At 37.2% G+C, this 22,191-nt stretch overlaps 2 protein-coding genes and 1 long non-coding RNA gene across 5 annotated transcripts in view; 1 reads left to right on the forward strand and 2 right to left on the reverse strand.

Moving 5' to 3' along the window:
- Positions 1–22,191, reverse strand: part of LOC119083231 (zinc finger protein 271-like) — a 700,255-nt gene that overhangs the window by 601,646 nt on the left and 76,418 nt on the right. The gene's annotated exons all lie outside the window — the stretch shown is intronic.
- Positions 1,388–21,392, reverse strand: LOC119083245 (chondroitin sulfate proteoglycan 4). 3 transcript variants are annotated; one of them, XM_037192907.1, is made up of 20 exons: positions 21,267–21,392; positions 11,827–12,758; positions 9,645–9,841; positions 9,480–9,586; positions 9,298–9,421; positions 9,051–9,232; positions 8,853–8,979; positions 8,676–8,756; positions 8,237–8,611; positions 7,508–8,176; positions 7,234–7,445; positions 7,009–7,168; positions 5,548–6,935; positions 5,336–5,489; positions 4,905–5,205; positions 4,482–4,844; positions 4,094–4,424; positions 3,886–4,026; positions 2,724–3,816; positions 1,388–2,659 (listed from the first exon to the last, which is right to left on the reverse strand). In XM_037192907.1, exons 2-20 carry the CDS (start codon positions 11,900–11,902, stop codon positions 1,685–1,687), a joined length of 7,056 nt encoding a protein of 2,351 aa, XP_037048802.1. In that variant the 5' UTR covers positions 11,903–12,758; positions 21,267–21,392; the 3' UTR covers positions 1,388–1,684. The 3 variants fall into 3 exon arrangements, with proteins under 3 accessions (XP_037048802.1, XP_037048803.1, XP_037048801.1); XM_037192908.1 differs by having other exon boundaries at positions 11,827–12,113; positions 21,040–21,363; XM_037192906.1 differs by having other exon boundaries at positions 21,040–21,363.
- On the forward strand, positions 10,215–17,849 carry LOC119083303. Its single transcript, XR_005088833.1, has 3 exons — positions 10,215–10,326; positions 10,366–10,368; positions 17,811–17,849. It is a non-coding gene; the product is annotated as an uncharacterized LOC119083303 (long non-coding RNA).

A 22,191-nucleotide genomic window follows, 5' to 3' on the forward strand; every position in this document is an offset into this window, starting at 1 on the left:
GATCGGAAAATGAATCCTAGCATGTTGTACGCCTTCCGGATGATACCATCGATGTGATTCTTAAAACTGAGCTTTTCGTCGAAAATTACGCCCAAGTCAGATTTCATGGTTAAAGGTGTTAAAACCAATCCATCGATATTGTAGGCGAAATTGGTTTTGTTTCTTTTGTTCGATGTAGTAAAGCTGAAGCATTTTTCGACATTCATGTGCAAGTTACGCGTGATACACCAATCTTTTAGTGAGTTGATGTCTTCTTGAAGCAATTTGCAGTCGTTTTCGTTCTCGATTTTCCGGTAGAGTTTCAGGTCGTCAGCAAAGAGCGATGCGTTCGCTGATTCGAAAACCGACGGCACACTGTTGATAAAGATCAGGAACAGGAGTGGACCAAGAATTGATCCTTGAGGAATTCCGGAAGTAGTCAAGATTGTTTTTTAAGTCACTGAGGGAACAGATGGTCCTAAGTCATGAGCTAAGCTTCATGTCTCCGTTTATCACAGATGGTGATAAGTTATTTGCATGCACAAAATCCATTTGTAATTTTCATTTTCTCCCCTATCAAAGATTGTTATTGAGAATTTTAATTCTGAAAATTCCGAATAATTCTGACATAAATTCAGAAAAAATTGTGAAAATAAAATTCTCAATAATAAGGCCTTATATGCATTACACTTGAGCTTCGAGCAATTTAAAATCTTTTTCGATCCAATTTCCGTTGTTCTTTTGTCACTTTCGAGGCTTAACTGTAAGAGAGAAAAGTTTGATCTAAACACATTCTTAATTGTGTGCTAGTTTGTGTATCATGACGCAACGTCTTTCGTTGCCACTGGCCAAAAGGGTGGCAATTCAATTTCTGATTCCTTTCAATTCCTTTTAATTACCTCTTTTACCGGAGCAACTCGTCTAATTGCCGGCTTTGCTCTATTGGCTTTCAATTCCCTATCAATTTCTATATGAACTTCCCGTACTTCCTGACAATTTCTTTCAACTCCTGTCAATTCCTGTCAATTCTGTTTACGTCAATTACCGGATCCATTATTCATCTAATTGCCGGATTCGCTCTACTTCCTTTCAATTGATTTTAATTCCGTTCCATTCCTTTCAATTCCCTTTATTTCCTGTCAATTCCGTTTAATTATCGGATTCTCCGGCAATTCCAAGCAGGGTGTGGTTTCCCCTCGCTTCTTAGCATTATTGTATTGTGATTTAATAAATCCTTATTGATACAACTGCTATCGCTCAGAAACACTTTAGAAGCTTAGCTTTTAGAAGTTTTATTTTAGAAAATTTATTTGCTACAAAAACAAAATTTAAAACTAAAATATTGAACAAGCACACACACACACAAGACATCACTTAAAATTTATTGATTCTTAGGGTTTTTAAAGTATTTACGATTGAATATTCATCCGTTCCAGTAGAATGCATAGCATTAAGTGGTCATTCACCTAAGATTTAAATAAAATCGAATGGATTGTCGGTGGCGAAAATTTGGGGCGTACGTCAATTGATTACTAATTTAAGAGAATTTGTTCTATGTAGCTGTAAGTGCAAGTCGAGGACAATATATTTGAAACAAAAGTCTTGTTCTATTCAGAGAGCAGCAATCCTGATATAATTGACTTACGATGGATTGAGAACTCCTACTATCATTTTTCGTTGACTTGTGTCGACTCTTACAATTTACCTACACCCAATACTGGTTCCGCCTCAACAACGGATTGTTCATTCGTTGCTGTTGGCCTTGTTGCGGTTGTGCTATCGTCGAATAATTCACCTCATTGCCAATGTCACACGACGAACTCCATTCATCATTATCATCCCCATACGGATACAAGTGCCTAGCCATTTGCTGATTATCGCCGACATTCAAGTCTCCGATGTCATCCGATTCGGAATCTTCAAATTCGATTGGCGTAACTTTACAGTGCGGTATACTACTTAAAACTGGTAGTGGCGTTGATGATGCTGTTTGAGATCCATCCGACGATGAATAAATGCGATTGTTATTCAGACCCATAAAATCGGGTGGTCGTGGCAGTGGCGGCGGGAAGTCTTTTTCCGAATTGTTTTTGATTGCACTTCTCGAATGACGACACCGGATGAAGAGGATCGTCAGCAATGCAATTACGAGCATTATCAGTCCCATTGAAATGATGACAATGTAGTTGAATGGGAACGCTTCGGAGGTGGCGATGTCAACGTCCACTCCCTGATCGGTGCTCAGAATTTTATGGATTTCAATCGGAACAAAGCCCTGACCTGGCTGTACACTTTTTATGTGGAGAGTGTACTCGAAGCAGTCGTTAATCGATGCAACTTCATCGGGAAGTTTTCGTGCAACAAAGTAAACAATTCCACTCTTCAGTTCTTTGTATGTGAAGGAACTCACGTCCTTATCGTTCAAATGTTCGCTGTCGCCGGATGTACGGATAATTTTCCGAATTTTACCATGGTCCGGTTTGCGAGTGATGGTGATTTTCGGGTTGTAACGGTTCAATTTGTGCTGAGTGGGATTATCCGTGACTATGGTTGAGGTGAGACGAATTTTATCGGATGATATGAGCGAAATGCCGTTGATTTTTATGAATGGTTCGACGATAATTTTTACATCGAAGTTGACGACATTGTTCGGATTGGTGTCAGGTATGTACACACGTACCTACGATGGAAGAACGGCTTAGTAAAAAATTCAACGAAATTGTGACCAACAAGAGCAGTTTTACCTTAAATTCATCACTCGATCGATTCATGTTCGTTTGCATGTATTTAATTTGCTGACGCACCAACTGATCCTGATCGAATCGAAAACTTGCCCTATTCTCCACCAAAATATATCCGTTCGTTGGACTCTCTGTGATGTTGTAGACCAGACGACTTTTGTCGGCATTCGTCTCGATCGGTAAATGCTTCGATTCAATTAATGCTAAATTCGATCCCTGTTGAACGCTGACCACATCGTTTTCCAATCCTGGACCAATGGTGATCGGCAACACTCTTAGATTGAATATTTCATAGGCCGGTTTGAATTTTCCGTCCGACACTTTAAAGTAGAACGTCGTCGATTGTGGTAGTCCATAATGCACGTACTGGATTCGATGTTCATTGATGTCAAGCTGGGAGAATTGATTGCCATACGTAAATATGTCCTGTGCAAAACCATCGTCGGCTATCTTAATCAATTGACCCAATGTGGGACCGCTGATTATATCGTAGACGATATTCGCTGCATTTGTGTCAGCATCTTCCGTCAGCAATTCCTTCTCGGTTATCGTCCGATTTTCCCCTTCTACAATGGACATCTGAGGCGATTGCGTCACCAAATGGAATGGATGATCGTTGATGGGATTGACGACAACGGGAATGCTCAGGTTGCATAAGAAAATTTGTCCTTGGATCAGATACACCGACATGAGAATTTTGTCTTCGGTGGTGTCGCTGTGGTCATGCCGATAGAACACTTTACCCATGGTGAAATCGTTCAACGAAAATCGGGTAACATTCGTTCTCGCATCGATCACTTCGATGTAGCCGTGTTTGGGTGGATAGGAATCGATGTACAGTTCGGGAAATTGGATGCCGGCTCGTGTCTCCAAATATTCTAGAACTTTGGACAAATCCAAACGGACTGGTGCACTGTCGCCCTCGTCTAGCTGAAGCTTCGGAACCGGCAGGAATCGCAATAGACCGCCAGATGATACGGAAATTTCAATGTTGAATATTTGATCAATCAAACTGTTGGCTAATTTGGCAGTGACATCGAAATAGAATGAATCGTTGGACTTCAGTTCCACCATTGAATGGGTGTGTTCGTACAAGCTGTAAACCGAATAAAAAACGTTAAATTAGTTAGGACTGCATCAGGCAGTAGTTTTGGTTGTTAAATACATGCGACCGTTGTTGACATCATTTTGTGTGAACTCTTTCACCTCGATTGTAGTTCCGTTCTCAAGAAACTCGTACAACACTTTACCAGTCTGTGGTGCTATTGTAACGACGAATTTAACGTCTCTATCCTGATCGGAACAGCTGTGGGAGAAAAAACATTCTTTGCATCTAGCGATTGAACTATGACGACTGTAGTTATATCACGTACCGAAACTGCAATTGGTCGGGTAGTATTTGCTTCCGTGTCAATGGAAAAACGTGAAGATTCTCGTTTTTCACCAATTCCAGCGAAACCGGATTAGTGGTAATGTGCAACACCTGCTCGGAATTGATGTGATCGCCATCGGTTATGGCAAAATTGATCTGACCATTCAGATGATTGGAGTCGTGAACAAAGAAGATTTCGTTGTTGTTGATGTTGCCTTGAGTAAAACTTGTGATTGTGGCATTCGGATGTAGTTTAGACTCGATACGTCCACCGGTTAAGTGACTTATAATGTAGGTGAGCTTATCAGGCGGTGTGTCGTAATCTTGAGCGGCTGGAAATGATTCAATTTACTTTGGACCTTCAATGTAAGATTGTAAAATCGACTCACTCAGATCCGAGTTTCTAATTGCAGCTCGTCCACCAACCCACATTTGAAGTCCAGTATTTGTCACAATTTGTGGTATTTCGTCGTTGACCGGTATAATATTGATGAGCAAATCGTACGGCACACTCTCCTTGTTCCGTGCTATCGCTATCAATCGTATGAAGTCCGTTGAATTTTCGCTGCCATCATGAACATACTGAATTTGTCCAGCTTCCAACTGCTTGTGGGTAAATCTGTTAATTTTCGATTTGCCTGATTTTACGTTCCCGAACGATGGCTGCTGGATGATTTTGTATTCCAAAATTTTGTTAAAATAGTACTCGGAGAACGGGCTCATTATGTTCGCTTCGAGACGCAGAGACTTGCCTATTGGGGAACATTATTCGGTTAACTTTGCACTCTGAACACCAATCAGAATACTGTCACCTTCTTCCACCGAAACACTCGTCGTGTCCATGTACAAATTTTCCGGGATGATAACAATTTTCAGCATCAATCCTCTCAGCCAAGTGATGCCATTTGTCACATCAAAGATGAAATGGTCGGTCGACTGATTCACTCCAGCTTGGATGTAAAACATCTTTTCCGAATTAATGGTCGATTGATCGAACACCTTACAATTGTATTCGTCATCGGATGTTATTGATTGAATTTCCAAGTAGCCGTGCTGCGGAGATGTCGTCACGAGATAGGTTATGTCTCCTGGACTTATGTTCGGATGGATAATCTGAATTGAATGTAACGGAAAGGGAATGTGAGTTTGGTGAATAGTTTTGTAGGCATTTCCATCATGTCCCTCCTTTGGCCGCTCAAACGGAACATTGAGATTCGAAAGACGTATTGAAACAGCAACTTACCTCGAGAATTTCCCGTGATATTATAACGCTGGTTGACTCTTCAACGTACAGTGTTTGATTCCGGCGAATTTGCAATAAGTCCCAATAGGCAGCTGGATAAATGCGGATAAGAATTTCTCCTTCGGCCCAGATACCTTTCGTTGACACTCGATACCTAGTTGAAAAGATCGTTTGAATCTTACGTTCGTTCCAAGCAGCAATTGTATACAAACCTTATTTTATCCATGGACGCAACACCCGTGTTCCAGTAGATCAATCTCTCACGCTGAACATCGTGTTGCGTAAAGTTCTTCGTCGATGTGATATTGTTGCTTCGCGGCAGTATCGTCCCGTTGAATTTCCGTCTCAAAATCTTGATCACGCCATAGTTCGGTTCACTCAGCACCCGATACTCAATTTCATCGGGCTTCGAATTCAAATTCGTTTCAATGGCCAGATCGTTTGTCTTCAGCACAATATACTTTCCCTCCTGGACAATCGACGCATTTCTCTCGGAAATTTTGATAAACGGTTCAGACGCTTGAATCAGTAGCTCGCCGGGTACCTCGTAATATCCGTCGGTTACCACAAACGATGCAGTGCCATTGTCCGGATCGGTATGCTTGAGAAGAACGCGTCCATGATTCACGTCATCTTGAGTGAAATGGTCGGTCAGGACATCGTCTTTGTAAAATTCCCCGTTCGTAGTTAACAGCCGCTTATATACGATGTCCGTTTCATTGCTGTTTATGTCGGGATCGACATATTTCAGATCATTTGCACTGATTGACTTACTCTCGTTGCGGACCACATGGAAAATATTTTCGCTGATGCGATACGGACCGTTGTCGTTCATCAACGTTATGTTTATTTGAACCTCGCAAATCAGTTGGAAATCACTTGCATCGTCTGATAGAACTAGAAAGTCAATGGAATCCTCAACTGACTCCGAATCATCGTGACAATAATAAATGTCTTGAGCGTACAGACTGTCCAGCGTGAACGTATCGATTTCGATTATTTTTGACTCTTTCATATCATAGTTGCACAAGACTCCATGTTGCGGTGCAAGGGACACTTTAAATAGGAGCTGATTGAATGGTGTAAATGAGACATGGAAATTGAGAGGAGATACTACGGCCCGATCACCTTCGTTCACTTGGATCACTTCTCGCGTTTGATACGACAGCATTTTCATTAGAGCTTCCGGTGGATTGTAAATTATCTTTATGCTCCCCTTGATGTCATCACATTCGGGTACTGTTATAAGAAACTCGAACATATCAATGAAGCTCGAATAGCATGTGTGATGGGTCTTGTAGCGAATGAGATTTTTGTCGATATCTTGCTGGGTGAATGAATCCATCTCTTTCGCATAGTTCGGATGACCGTCGACATAGATCAGACCATATTTCGGTGGGGCTAGCACAGTGTAGATAATGTTGCGCGGAAATGTGGACAGTGGCGTTGTTTGGTGAAATAAATTTTGTGCCGTTATCGTGGTCTCCCTGGTTCCGTCGATCTGAAGGCTGTTCTGGTTCTGAATGCCGATGCGTAGTTTTGTGAACGTTAGGCGAAAATCATATTTAATGGTCTTGATGGGTCCGAACGAGGCAGTAAACTGTGAAAGAAGGGAATGGTAAACGAAGTTGTTAGAGCGGCTCAACAGATTTTTACGAGTTGGCAGAGCGTACCTTAAATTCATCATGAACAGGAAAGTCGATATTGTGAATGTACCGAATTTGTCCGAGAAGAATTTGGTCGCTCGTGAACGAGTCCACGGTGATCCATGATGAGTCAACGGTTCTCAATTTTTGAATATTTCCGAATTGTGGCGGTTGTACTATTTGGTACCTACCGGTCGTAAAGAGTAAGTTGAGTAAAGTTCGTCCGAAAAATTTCTACAAAAAGACACCTACTTCACGTCCACATTGTCGTCGTCGGAATTTGACACGAACGATAGATTCCACGGCGAAATCAGGCCAAAGGATTTGTGCACCAAAACTAGGCCAGTGTTGTTGACCATTCTTAGCTGAAGCGGCAGCACAGAGACAGGTAGAAAAACTGCCGGGCTAGTTTCCATTCCATCTGATACTTGGATCGCAATTTCGTACGAAATATCGTCAGATGTCTAGTAACAGAAATTCGTTTCAATATTCGATAATTCCAAATAGATCTCTCGGCACAACCCACCTGTTTATTCATTAAATAAGTGACCAGACCTTGATTGACATCGGCTTGAGAGAATGTCGACACAACCCTTCCACCTATTTCAATTTGACCATGCTGTCCTTCTGATTCTGGCTTCGACAAGATTGTGTACATCAGTGATGTAGGCGGACTATCAGGATCGATAGCCGTCAACAGTTCAGGTCCGATGATTTTCGGTATGCCTTGGGTTAGTCGAAAGATTCGATTCACGGGTAGACTCAGTACTGGCGCATCATTGACCGGTGTTATGTTTACGTGGAGTACGAATCTGTGTCGACCTTGTAGAAACTCTGGCAACGGTTCGCGATTGCTTGTTATCAACTGAAGATCAATGGTCAAATGATCGGTGAGTTGCTCCCCTCCGTTGTGCGTGTACTTGATTTTGTCGGTACTCAGGTCAATCAACGAGAAAAATTTGTTTTGAGTCGTGCTATTATCCTCCGTTCCGAAGGGCATGACTAGGACTTTGCCATGTTTCGGAGCTTGGACCACGTTGAATACGACTCCGGCTTCCATTACATTCAGTTTTGCATAATCAATTAGAACATTGATGCAATTGGGAGATAGGAAGGCACTGTCACCTTCTAACAGTTCTAGTGGTGAGACTGATAGAATTGGCATTTCAATAGGGAGATCGGATCTTGTGAATATCTGTTGGGGAAATTGTATTTCAATAAAGAGTTTCTAGGCAGGGACATTGGTCCGTTGTACCTTATACTTATCGGTAAAATCTGCTTTAATGCAGTACGCCTGATCGCAGTAACAAATAAAATCGTCGACGTCGTATTGTTGGCAGATGCTACTCGATATGCACGGCAATTTTTCGATGCACGGATATTGCCAAACACATTCAACGGACACGCCCTGCGTTATTTTCATATGGGGAAAACCGATTTTCTGCTCATCAACCACCAAATTTCGCACACATCCTTTCAAACTCTGTTCAACAGCTCTTAAGCCCTTCAACAGAGCCCGTTTCTTTTTGTGCGCAGCTAATCCACCGATGAAATATTCATCGCCGAGTTCGATCACATGACTGCTGCCGTTCGCAAAACTTGCCGTTTGAAATGAGTCGTCCAGTTGCAACTAAAGACAGTATTGATTGTATGTGCGATTCGGTCATGGGTTTTTGAATTAACTGTCGAATTACCTCAACCTTGGTGGGACTGTAACTGATGGAGACATTGTGCCAAGTGCCATCGGATACATTTCGTTCGGGTATCAGCTCAACCTGTAATTGTTTAGTATTATGTAAGAGACAACAATCTAATAACATTGGCTGGTTTTGGCTCAACAATCCAACAATTTCAAACGTTTAAAAACTTACCGCATTCGATCCTTTACCAACTAGAAGCCTCAGTTTACCATCCACAATTTCTAGTCCCACATAATCGTGGCCGTTATTGTACAAAACAGTTGCTGTTTGTTCGATCGTTCGAAGTTCTAAGTTCCAGCTAAATGTTTTGTGATGACGATGAATATTGAGATGAACAACATAGTGCCAATATAAAATGATTTTCCATACCTCTCGCCGGTCTGAACTGGAGACCTGGCTAGCATTACGAACGCATCATCATCCACAAAACTGATGCTCTGATTTTCGTCCGCGTCGAATTCAGGACTACAATTCCACTCAACTTGTACACTACTCACATGAGATGTTCGTTCTTTCGCCCGTTTAAGTACGTTAATGTTGTTATAGTACACCTAGAGGCAGTTTATTTGCATTGAATGAGTAAGCAGAGAGACAAAGAGCATTGCGTTGCACTTACGTCCGAAATGCAGCCTCGATAGTTGTCTACAGTTCCCAGATATGTTTCCGAAAAATCACCCAATCCACCCAGGAAAACACCAAAATGTACATTGAATTCATTTATCCGTGTCGGCAAAGTTTTTCTGTAGAAGACGTAAAATTTTCGGGCTACCATCATCGTTAATGTGCAATTATGTATACCTGACAAAGTGTTCGTCAATTTGAAGAGTTATATTTGTCTCGTATCTCTGAATCGACACATCATGCCACTGCAAATCATTAAATGCTATTTTCTTTGGAGTCGTCAACTGCGAGAAAAAATTATTAAAAGTTTAGTTCTTGTGGTTATTGAGCATATGAACATACCTCTGCTACAAAGTCGTCAACTTTAAATAAAAATTTGATTCGACCAGCGTCTAGGCCAACCAAGCAGTAATCAGTTCTACCGGCTGCCAGCAGTAATAACGCGTTTTCTTGATGTGTTCGAAAACGCAGTCGAATATTCGTAGATATTTTGGCCTCCTGCAGTGGCATTGCAATGTGGCTTGCACCAAAAAACGATACTGAAACAGGTGCGTGAATTTTGAGTTTTATTTAATTTATAATGAACACACGGCAACTAATAACGCACTTCAAGCATGAGTGGCGCTCAAATTAAAGTACTGAAACTGGACAGCGTATCAAAGAAATTTTGAAACTGTAAATTTCGATAAAAATTCTCTATTTGAAAGCTGTTATTAGAAGCAGTTTTGCTTGAAGCGCGTTGCAGCTCAGAATAATTCGCATAAAAGATTTGTGTTTTGCAGAAATCTTCCAGTGCCATAACTAGACCGTATTTTCAGGGTAAGCTGTGCTCCTCTACATTTCTTTGAAGGTACTGAAATAGGGTACTGAAACTTGATAGTGTGTCACACAACTGTAAAAAACCAGTTCATCAACGGACTTCAAGCAAACGTGATCATTGTCGACAGCTGCCGAATAGAGTACTATTTTGTATGAAATAGCTTTTTTACTTACAGTGTTTTACAGTTGTGTAACACACTGTCAAGTTTCACTACTCTATTTAGAGTACCGCTCATGCTTGTAGTGCGTTGATTTCATAAAATATAGTACTCTATTGGACAACTGTCGACTATGATCTCTTTTGCTTGAATTATGTTGATTGGATTGCAGTATCAAATTGTTTCGAAAACCGTTGATTTTGTTCGAAAATCAAGATGAGAAAATTTTCAGTACATTTTGGTTGCAAATTTTCAAACTACTTTCAGATTTACCCACATAATGAAAGGTAAGTAAATTAGAACTTCCCGAAAATTAGTCATTCGACAGCAGAAATGTCACTTCTATAAAGGAGAAAAGATCCATGATTAAACTATCCTCATCACAAGTGGGTTTCGTTAGTCTCTTTCGTTTTATTTAATCCATACGTATTTCACCACATAGAAGTAGTGCTTGTCTTAATATTTCTTCATCAGTGACAAAAAAGAGTTGAAAATCCTACCTGTAGCAGGTAACTTTGTATCCAGGTAATCTAAAATAGCTACCACAGCTGTAGCGCCTCATACAAAAAATACAACTGTAGAAGCTACTCTAAATTACCTGTAGACAACGTTACCTGCTACAGGTAAGAAATTCAACTATCATCAGTGATTGACATGCACATGTACGTGTGAGTGAAACGATGTGAAACAATGAATGAACTGTAGAATGCTAACCAAGTAAAAAGTTTAATTTCGAGTTAGAATTTATCGGAGTGATCTGTAGGGTTTCCAGGAGAGCTCAGCTCACGCTCAAAACTTCCGCTTATATCAATTAATCGTGCAGGATTCTATCCTTGGAAACCGTATACTGTATTTGTTATTGGAATCTGTTACTTCTTTTAATCACACTATTTTTAACATGTGGATCCAAAATCTTATACTTCATCAGTCCTAACATTTATTTGGCTATATAACACCAACTCAGCTAGAGCTCATTGCTTATTTCTGTCATTTTTGTCAATAACATATGTATTTCAGATCGAAAATTTCCTTTCAGGACGGTCTGACACCTGAATAACGTCGTAACATTAACGAACGAGCTTAGTGAATCACAGAGTTAAGATGAATGAGTAATGAGTAATGACGAGTAATGCGCTGTGAAAATTGCACAGTCTGGAAACAGGGAAAATGTCACTTCGTTTTTTACGTAGTCCAGACCACTGCTAGAAGTAGTCAGACAGTATAGGTTTAAAAACGCAAAAGCTTACGGAAACCCTGTTTGAATATGGTTAGTGAACAAACTTCACGGTCTATCCAAAAACAATTTATCATTTAACCTCAGCTACACAACAAAAACAAATCACAATTTATCACTTTTCGAATCCTCTTCTGATTCATTGGATAACAGAGGACAAACCAAGGCATGCCCTTTAACAGCTAATAGATATTTTCTTTAAAAAAATCATTTCCATTCTTCACTTTGTCAGTCTGCATTTCAATTAAATATAGAAGAGGAAAACCTAAATCAAATTCAACGAAAATTTAACATTCTATACAAGACAACTTACCTTTTACACATTGCACCGTTAGTATCACATAAAAAATCCAAATGAATGTAAATATCAGGTGATCCATCTGTCCCATTAATTCACGTAATCCCAAAAATGTTTACATCAATCACAAAACTCATAATAAAATTCATCACATTTTTTTTAGATCGCCCCGAAAAAAAAGTTAATTTCTTTTTCCGGATCCAATAAGTGCTTTTTTACGAAACTTTATTTTTAGAATTTCCATTCAACTTTTCCGCTTACTTGTTGTAAATATGGTTTATTGGTTGATGTGGCCTCAGTCGCTGTTTTCACGATTTTTTAATTTAATTTTATTTGATTTTGAATGCAATTATTAGTTACACTAAATCCCAAGCGATTGTTAAAATAATCTCGAATACACACAAGACGAAGAAGTGAACCAATTTATTTTTTTTTTTTTTGTTTTCTTTTTTTTTTATGAAGCATAATATCTTTTATTATTGCTTGCATTGAATAAATCCTAAATTTGTATCAGTAAATGAAACAAATTCCACCCATGGAGTGACTTCTATTCTGAACAAAAATTACCCTACTCTTTTTGTCCAGAACCATGGAAACTGGCCTGATTCTTGAGAAACAGGAGAAAAACTTAACCAATTTATTATTTATTATGTGTGAAGATGATGATCATCTATACTCAATTAATCAATCAATTACGATATCGTGTTGATGGACTTAAGCACGCACTTTTCGACTCGATACACTTAAGACAAGTTCAATATTAATATAAAATTCTGAATGTCTATGCAATTCAATTTTAAAATTACAACCAACAGCAACAACACAAAAAGAAGACGGTGCGGGGCTTACCACATTGATATAACGTTATACATTAATTTATTTGATTGGTTTATTTTTAATTATATTTCGTTTTATTGGTTCGTTTTATTGGAGCAATAATCACCAGTCTGTGTGAGAAAAAAAAACGAATTTTAACTTTAAACGTTTGGAGCATTAAAAGCAAGAGATAAACATTAAATTCTCAGTTTTTGTTGTTGGTTCTTTTTCGGTTTTTAGGCAGTTTGTGTTATGTTTTTTTTGGTAGTAAAATATTCGAAACACACATTGTTGTAAGAAGCGCCAAATAAACAAAATTTAAAAAGCGCGACAACGAAAAGTTTTATTACGAAAATAGTCGGCTTGTTTTAGGGCGTTTACTTCCTGAACTCTCTATTTAAAATATTGGAATTTTATTTGATCTTAAAAGGTAAAATATTTAATATGTGAAGTGTGACAGCTAAATTGATCGTAAATGATTCCTCTTTGCGTTGAAGTGGAAACGGGTGTCAAGTAAATTTGTAGGAGTGAAATTGGTAGAATTTTGAAAATAAAATGAACAAGACAAAAGTTTTACACCCAAGACTTCAGTCGGCTACTAAAATTAGGACTACAACCATCTGTAATCGAGAGCGACGACAAAAACAGTTAAATGTTCCCTTATAAAGAAAGTTACCGTTCATCTGTTATCGACAGCGACAACAGGAGTAATCGTAGACTGCAGCCCCGTGAATTCATATAGCGAGACTAGTGTCAAAACATATGAAGTAAGAGACTGTTTATTAGGAACTGAAACGTAGGTTATGCATCAGAAGAAGCAGATTTGATACAACCACATCAATTTAGTTAATTAATTTTTTGAAGTGAATTGAAGTGTGGAATTGTTGGAACTTAAAAAAATAATCGAACCAACCACAGCAGAGTAAAATTAACCAGGCAGTAGCGGTTCATTTTTGACCACCCGTCAAATAAGGGACCTAATGAAAATGAACTCAAATGAACACTGACACAATTTTATTCGCAAAAAATAAGGCTACCGGATAATTCACGCCGTAAGTGCGGCCGAAATTCAAAATGGAAAGTGCGGAGGTCTTTCTAACGTAGCGTCATTTTCATACAATGAAGCGTTGAAACGTACTTTTCGGTTCACTTTTTCATCGAATCGTTCACTTAAAATTCAAATTTTAGGCACACTTACGGCGTGAATTCAAGCCCCTAATCCAAACAAGCGCTCCTGCCTGGTTTACTTTTTTATGCCGTGAAACAACGCACTTCAAGCAAAAATGTTTCGAGTGACAGCTGCCAAATATAGTACTATTTTGTATGACAAATTTTTTATATATTTTTTACAGTGTCAAAATTTGTTTCATACACTGTCCTGTTTCAGTACTCTATTTAGTACTCATGCTTGAAGTGGATTGATCGAACACATGAATTTATTGTCAGCCGAATTGAGTTGGGTAAATCCATGATACGTTTCATCAAATTAGAGAATATAAAAGTTTGAGTAAATAAAGTTTCTGGAGTACGCTTCTCTAATCTCTAGTTTCTTTAGTAAAATAAGCAAGGTCGTCTATTTGATGTACCTTGACATATTTTTGTATGAAGCTCTTCTATCTGACTGGTAAAATGTCCAGAGACGTACGTTATTGGTCAGACCTACACATAATAATAACAAAAATCGTGTGTTCCACCGAGTGTACTCCTGAAATCTCTTTTATTCATTTTACCGGTTAGGGAAATCCTTCAAAAATTTGAGAAAATTTTCTCAAAAAAGTTTTGCGAAATTTGAGAAATCGCTTTTCAGAAATACTTTATGTGAGAAACCGATTTCTCAAAATAATCCCTGAATTAATTGCAAAATGGATCTGGACATTCAAAATATTCATCGTTCTAAATACTTGTAAATAAAGCATCGACTACACTTCTAACCCAATTATGTCTGCTAATAAATAATTCCAACTCGAATCAACTATTAATCAGCAATAAAACGAGCTTAGAAGAGATTAACAGTTTTTGTTGCAAGAAAAGAAGTAGATTTAGAAAATTCAAAATGTTTGCATTATGTGTCGCAGAAATGCCATTCATCATTCAGAATCCTTATTTGTTAAACTTACAAGACGTTTACAAACAAAAATAAATTTGAGAAAAAGAAGAAAGTAAAATGAAAGTATCTTCCATGTAATTAAAAGTGATAGGTGAAATGTTTATTGATTCACTGTCAACGATTAATCTTCATTAAATGTTAAAGCAACATAAACATTTGTTTTTAGAGTTTTCCGATTATATATGGAGCCCATACATTCATAATGCGATCAAAATTTTAAACAATTTTTATTTTATATTATGTTTCACAGTGATGAAAGAAAACTCACTTCTTCTTTCACATATTCGGCGTGCTGCACCATTTTTGAATGATGGCACTCCTCCCATTTCTGAACTTCAAAATTCAAACGAAGAGAAGTAAAAAAAAACCAGCGGCATTTAGATTTACACAAACCAGCTGAGAAATAATCCAAGACAAACAACAACTGAATGTTGTCACTCAAGTTAATAATTTAACCCTTCAGTAACTATATACTTATATATGCAACGTGCAAGGCAATATAATATAAATGTTCCGAAAATAGAGCACTTTCGTTATAGAGTTTGTATGCATTCATAAATAAATGGAAAATTAGATTTAGAATCATTTTAGGTATTTAAATCTCGTATTAAATACAAATTAACGAATTGAGTACTGTTTCATTATGGTATGGAAGCCGGTTGCAAGTTCACGAGAAGTTGAGGCATTTTTTTATAAACAAATAGAAGTTCCTTGGTGGGTGTAGTTCGAAAATGCATTTAACCTATACTTCTTAAGAAATTTCGGGATATATTCCTAACCTACTTATATATACACCGTTGGTTATAACTTATATGTAACTCAGCATCATAATGGGATTAAAATTCACAAACTTTCGATGCCTTTGTTGCACAAATCGTTGTACGAGTCTCGGCGGCCTCATGTTATAATTACACATCTAGAATCTAATAAAGTACTTTGAAGTCGAAGTCATGAATAACAATCTAATTGCGGCGATACTGAATCAATTCTACATTTCCTTTGCAGATGCTCGGTAAACACTACGGCCCGATCGAAATCCCATATATCCTGCCTCACAATAATACCTGGAGGTTACCTCCTCATAGTGCCCTGGCCTTTCTCAATCGAATTTCTAGATTGTAGATAGTCCAATGTGGTACAATAGGCCCAATAAAGGCTTCGGTGCAAGGAAATTTTCCTACTCCGGAGGATTTCGAATCTCTATCTGATAGCAAACAATAATCAAGAACATCATAATTGACAAAAATTTTGTTCTGATTGCGCAACGCAATCGAAAATGTATGCATTTCTATGGCCTAACATCAAAGCACCTAGCAGGGTATTAGAAAAAAATGAAGTAGTACTTTAATCGAAGTATGCGAATATTTCCATACCTTTTTTTTCTTAATGTCATTGCAAAATTACCATTCAGGCTGCTAATGGTATTTTACTATGCTGGTGCATGTAATAAGGCTATTACATGTATAGGCAATAACCTTTACATCACTCGCATTGTAAAACGTCGTACTACACACGGGAAATAAAGTGATATCTCGTATCACGATGAGTAAAAGTACCTCGGGCTGCCGCCCTCGGATACTTTTTCTCATCTGGATACGAGATATCACTTTACTTCCCTTGCATAGTAATGTACTATTAAGATTTTTGACGTTCGTCTGAGCATGTAACGAAATTTACGTGGGATTGGAAAAACTCCTCTAAAGCTTATGGTATTATTGGTATCAAAATACTACTCTATTTGACGTGTAAAAACCTCTATTACCCTGCAAGGTGCTTTGCCTACCATGCGTTTTCTGCGTCTTCATGTTACCTTTGATTGCTTTGCGCAACTCAGAAACTACTTCTTAACAATTTTGGCAACGGATATTTTACTTTTTGACAAAGTTATATTTTAAAATATTTTTTACATGCTACATGCGTCGAAAACCGTACTTTTCATGTTTCAAGCACTTCTTTCGACGCCCTTAGCATGTAAAATCCGTTACATAACTCGGGATAAAAAAAAGAAAAGTCTCGTTTTCATGTGTTTATTGACCTCGGCTTTCGCCTCGGATGAACAAAATTTACACGAAAACTCTATTTTTCATCTTTTTATCCCCAGTCATGTAATATATATTACACACTTGTCACGAAGAAGTCGAGGCTTGCCGAGACTGATAGTGACAAGTGTGTACTCTATTTTATCACATAAGCGACGATCACACAACGTAACCTCCAACGCATGCACAAAACGTAAACAAATTGGACAGTGGAAGTCTAAGAACGAACAAAATAGCCGATGATTTTGGGAAACTTCATCGCTCACGCATCAATGTTTTCTTGGATTTCGTGTTTGGATGTTGATAGCCGCAATTATTTTTAATAATCAGGCCCGAACTGATCAAGTTTAACTAAACGGTTCGCCGGAGTAATTAAACCGACAAAATATCAACACAAAGGAGCCGCACCTGTTACACATTGTAACCTCACGGCACTATTACAACCTTCCACATCAACTCTACATATTGCCCCGTAAGCTTTGGAAAACAATAAATCGACTGCGCACCGGACATAGGTGCTGTGCAGAGAAAATGTTTCAATGGAGTTACGTGGACTCTCCATTGTGCGATTGCGACCGTTCATCGATACAATCAATGAGTCACATCATAAATGACTGTCCTGCTAGACGATTCTCAGGTGGCATATCTGAGATACATTCAATGACTACGGAATCAATTTTGTGGTTGGAAAACCTGGATTTGAATTTATGAAGTGAGTGACTTAATTTATCTGTGATATTTTCGTTTGAGCTTAATTTGGTCTTTTTTGTTGTCTTTTTTTTGTTATCTTTTTGATAGTTTTCGGTGTAAGAAGTTTTTGTAATTTGGAACCATACGCATAAATAAAAAATCACATAAGCGAAAACGAGACAACAACATAGAACTGAAGTGTAATTTTTGAATTAAACTTCTAGTGAAGTAATTTTGACATCCGAACACCGCGCGTATGTGATAAAATACTATTTCTTATTGATCGACATAAGCCGACTCGACTTATTGCTACTGAAGTTTCTTTCTATTCATGTCAATTAGGCAAGACTTTTGTTAAAAGTTGTGAAGTACAAGATTTCGCATCAATGTAGAAAGTAAAGGAAATTTTAGATAATTATTCTGGTACTACTAGACTGGTAGTAATAACATGTTTAATAACCTAAAAAATCCAATGATATCGGAACTTAAAGAAATGAAATGTTGTGACGATAAATACCATCTCTCCAATCCCTATAAAATTTAAATCAAATAAAACGAGATACAACTCTGTGGGTGGTATCTTACACGGATTTGTGCATTTTTTTTTCACCGAAATTAAATCCCATATGTTTGATATAATACTTCAACTATGTTTCAGTGATCCTATTCCAATTAGCCGTCATTTCAGACCGACGCTAATTTTTCATATGGCAAAAGAACGAAGCATCTCAAAGTGCATTTAATTCATTTATGACGTTGCGCTTCTCGGTAAAATTTAAATTATGCAATAAATCATGGTTCTTGTTACTTTTATTAAAATTAGATTTGCCTTTACTGCGGTGCTTCACCATTTACTTTTTGTTAGTGTTTGAATGGTTTTGTGGAGTAATTATATTATATTGTGTATGGAGGGTTTTGTTGTTGTTGCTGTGCTAAATTTGTTGCGAACTGGATGGATATTGTAGTGCGGTGTCAGATTAAACTTCTAACCACATTGTCATACAAATGCATCTATTTCAAGCCAATAGTAATTATACTGAGCAATTTCGAAAGGTTTAAAGCAAAACATTGATTGAACAAGTTATACTAATAAGAAAATAAATGAGAGCGAAGAGAAAGAAGCGAAGTAAAAGAACCATTGGAACATTTTCTTTTTATGAACTGAAACAGAAAATTAATTGATTTGCCCCAACTCACTACAAACAGGCACCAGAACAATTTTTTTTAAGGTGAAAATAGCTATTTTGCAAACTAGTTAGTAAATGGGCTTGTTTTGCGCACTAGATGTGCGTTTGCCACTACGAGCGGAGCGAGTTCAACAACACATCGTGTGCGCAAAACCCCATTTACTAACGTGTTAGCAACAAGATTTTATCTACTGTTAGTTGAAATATTCATAATTTTCAAGCAAAACACATCAACACAAAATCCTGTTACACATGATCGTGGTAGGATTCTGTCAATTGCGTGCGCACAAGTTGCTACATTGGTTATATGCATAAAACTAACTTTGCTAACTAGATTCATGCTGAAAATTATGAATTTTTTCAACTTACAGCAGATAAAGTCTCTTAAATATAAGAAAATTTCTGACTACTGCGTCGAGTAGACCCCTAGCTTATATCAATAATCTGGTAACTGTTTATAGTGCTTTGGTTGCCCTTGTTTCACATGTTTTACACTTAATCAAACTCACGTTACGGAACGACTGCCCAACCATAGAAATACGATCTATAAATGAATATGTTCGGAACTTGACAGTATAGAGTTCCGATTATATCGGATTAAATTCAGAGCTTGTCTTGTCAGGTGGCTATACCCAATTGCCACTCAAAAAATTGATTTTTGAAGTTTGAATAATTTGAGCAGAGAGTCACCGATCTCTACAGAATTACTTGTAAGCTGTTTTTTAGTCTTGTGTGGATGGTTAACTAGATATGATTGCTTAGGACATTTGTATAAGGAGTGATCCTTGATGTTTCGAACGTAAATAAATGAAATGAAATGAAAGTATGGCCAGTCCGGGCCTGCGTTCTTGTTTACCAACAATAACAAACGACATTTTTGACTTTGTTGATTTACTGTGATTTACTAGAGATTTACTGGAGTGAGTCCCCCTCGATATGACCAATATTATTATCGGGTTTATTAATTCCATTTCATAGATCAAAGTTTTTTTAATCTGTTGATTTCGAATCTTGTACTTCAATTTTTTTAACATGTATTTTACTATTATAAAGGACAATATTGGCCAGAGCCTGTCATTATTTTTGTCGTCGTCATCGATAACAGATGAAAAGCCGTATGGGACAGGTTAACAGCTGTAGACAGTGTGGACTCTGTAAGAGTTAAAGTTTCAGGTTGTTTCATTTATATGTTGGGCATTTACTGTTACAAAACATGATCCCATGATTATTAAGTGAAGTGAAATTTTCCGAGAAAAATACAGGCTATTAAGGGACTATTCAAAAACAAAAGCTATAGCTGGGTTGAAACGACTACTAGTAAATTCTCTTTAGCACATCACAGCAACTATTGAACAAAACATACGAATAAAAAAAAACAACAACATTTGCTGTTCTACAGCAACGAAAGCCAACAAAATAAAAATGAAATGGTTCATTAACTTCTTTAATAGAAGGGGCTCATTGTCTTGTGCCGTATTATGATAATTTCTTATAGAGCCGATATGATCGCAATATACATTTTATTCCTATATTGCATCCCGTGTGTTGAGTGATGTGACTGTTAAAATTAATACACATGTGCACATTCACTTACTTTATATATATATATTTCAGTTCCGAAATAAAATAATTTCAGTCGGTTTATATATGCATATGATTTCTGACTGAAAGAGCACAACATCATCGGTTCTATTACAATACGCACCCACATCCCGCCGCCGAGACGAGGCACTTTGAATTTTATGAATGAATAATGATTTTCTGTGGAAATAGTTCAGCGAAAAGCATTACTCAAAGAAAAATTCAAAATTTCATATTTACAAAAATGAAATACGAAACTGTCGGATCGCGCTTGTTATTACTAACTTGCTACAGATTTATAATGAAAGAAGGAAACATTTTTGATCTTCGTTTTTTTTTTGCGTCACATCGTTAAATGAAAATATTGTCACAATTTTCCCGGTTTTCCTCATCGCACCTAAACATAATTTACCTTCTGTAATATATACATTAAGAAAGAGAATCGTTAACGTGCGTGCTCTACGCTTTTAACGTTTTTCAACTACATCGCTCAAGATTATGGTGACTTTCTCGTTGGTGTTGGAAGATATATTTTCATCAATTTTATAAATATAAATCCACTCGGAAAAGTTATATATAAATCTTACGACAAAATGACTCATTTATCTTAAAGATATCTTGTTCGGTACAAAGACACTTTGGTAGTGTTTTCGATTTTATGTTTTTCAAAAAAAAAATACTTTTCGATTTTTTGTAGTTTAAAACTTTCCCTTGTTTTCTTTTCTTTTTCTTTTTGTGTTGTCGGTTAATTTTTTTTTTTAATAAATTGTTGTTGCGATTTTAATCCATGTTACGATTCACAACTGACCGTTCAAAATGTTGTGGTCTCCTATTGTTCCATTAAAATTGTGTCACTTTATCCCACTGGTTTTCCAATCATCATAACAAATACATTTCCACTTAAATTTATTTTTAATTAATCTTCACTCAATTATATATCTACACGAAATGCGTGCATATACGAGTTAAAAAAAAAATTGTAATACTAAAAACCACAACAACAACAACCACAAAAAAAGGCCGCTACCGTATTACCAATTTTCTCAACACCACACAAAAATAAATAAAAATGAAATGAAAACACACGCCGCCACAGAACATAACATACGAAAACAAACTGATCGCGACGATGCACTCGTTAGAACTAAAAACCGATGAACACAGGAGTTTTCTTTTTTGATGGTAAAAATGTTTCATTTATTGTGAGTGTATAAAAAGAATGATGACTTGGAGTAGGGGAGTTGTATACACTATATTAGTAGCCTGGTAGTCTTAAGTGTTAGAGAGTGTTTTGAATGGATATGACGTCGCTGACTACGGGGACAGTTTTGCGTCATAAGAATTTCTGAATTTCTTCTACAGCATGGGTAGAAATTTATTGGAAGTAAAATTTGTTGGTTGATGACTAATGATAGTGTTTGGTAAAGTGAGATGACTTTCCTTTTAATACACAGCTTCTAATCCAATAATATAGAATTTTTTTTGGTGTTTGGCAATAATTATAATTATTTATGTATATAGAACACCGTGGTATATACGGCAGATATGCCTTTACCCTTTGACCGATAACAGTTTCACTATAGAATCTGGTACTTCATTTGATCTAAGTATGGCTTTTTAACATTGATTTTGAATCTTTTACTTCATTTATTGAAAATGTTTTTTGTAGTATAAGACCACATTAGAATGGAGTTTGTCGTCCATTCCTCAATTCGTTATCAATAACAGATGCTAGCCTTCCATAACATTTTTATTCAATTTGAGTTACAGCTTCAATATGAAATCTCTTGCTTTTTTAGTTTAAACATAAGTTTTACTACAAGCTGCACGGTCAATGCCACGACAGAGTAAAATAAACCAGGCCAAATAAGTGACCTAATACACTGTATGAAAATGAACATAAATTGAAAAATTTTATTCGCAAAAAATATAGGGCTACTAGATTATTCAGGTCCCTAGT

Source organism: Bradysia coprophila, unplaced genomic scaffold (assembly GCF_014529535.1).
Source record: "Bradysia coprophila strain Holo2 unplaced genomic scaffold, BU_Bcop_v1 contig_583, whole genome shotgun sequence".
NCBI lineage: Eukaryota > Metazoa > Arthropoda > Insecta > Diptera > Sciaridae > Bradysia > Bradysia coprophila.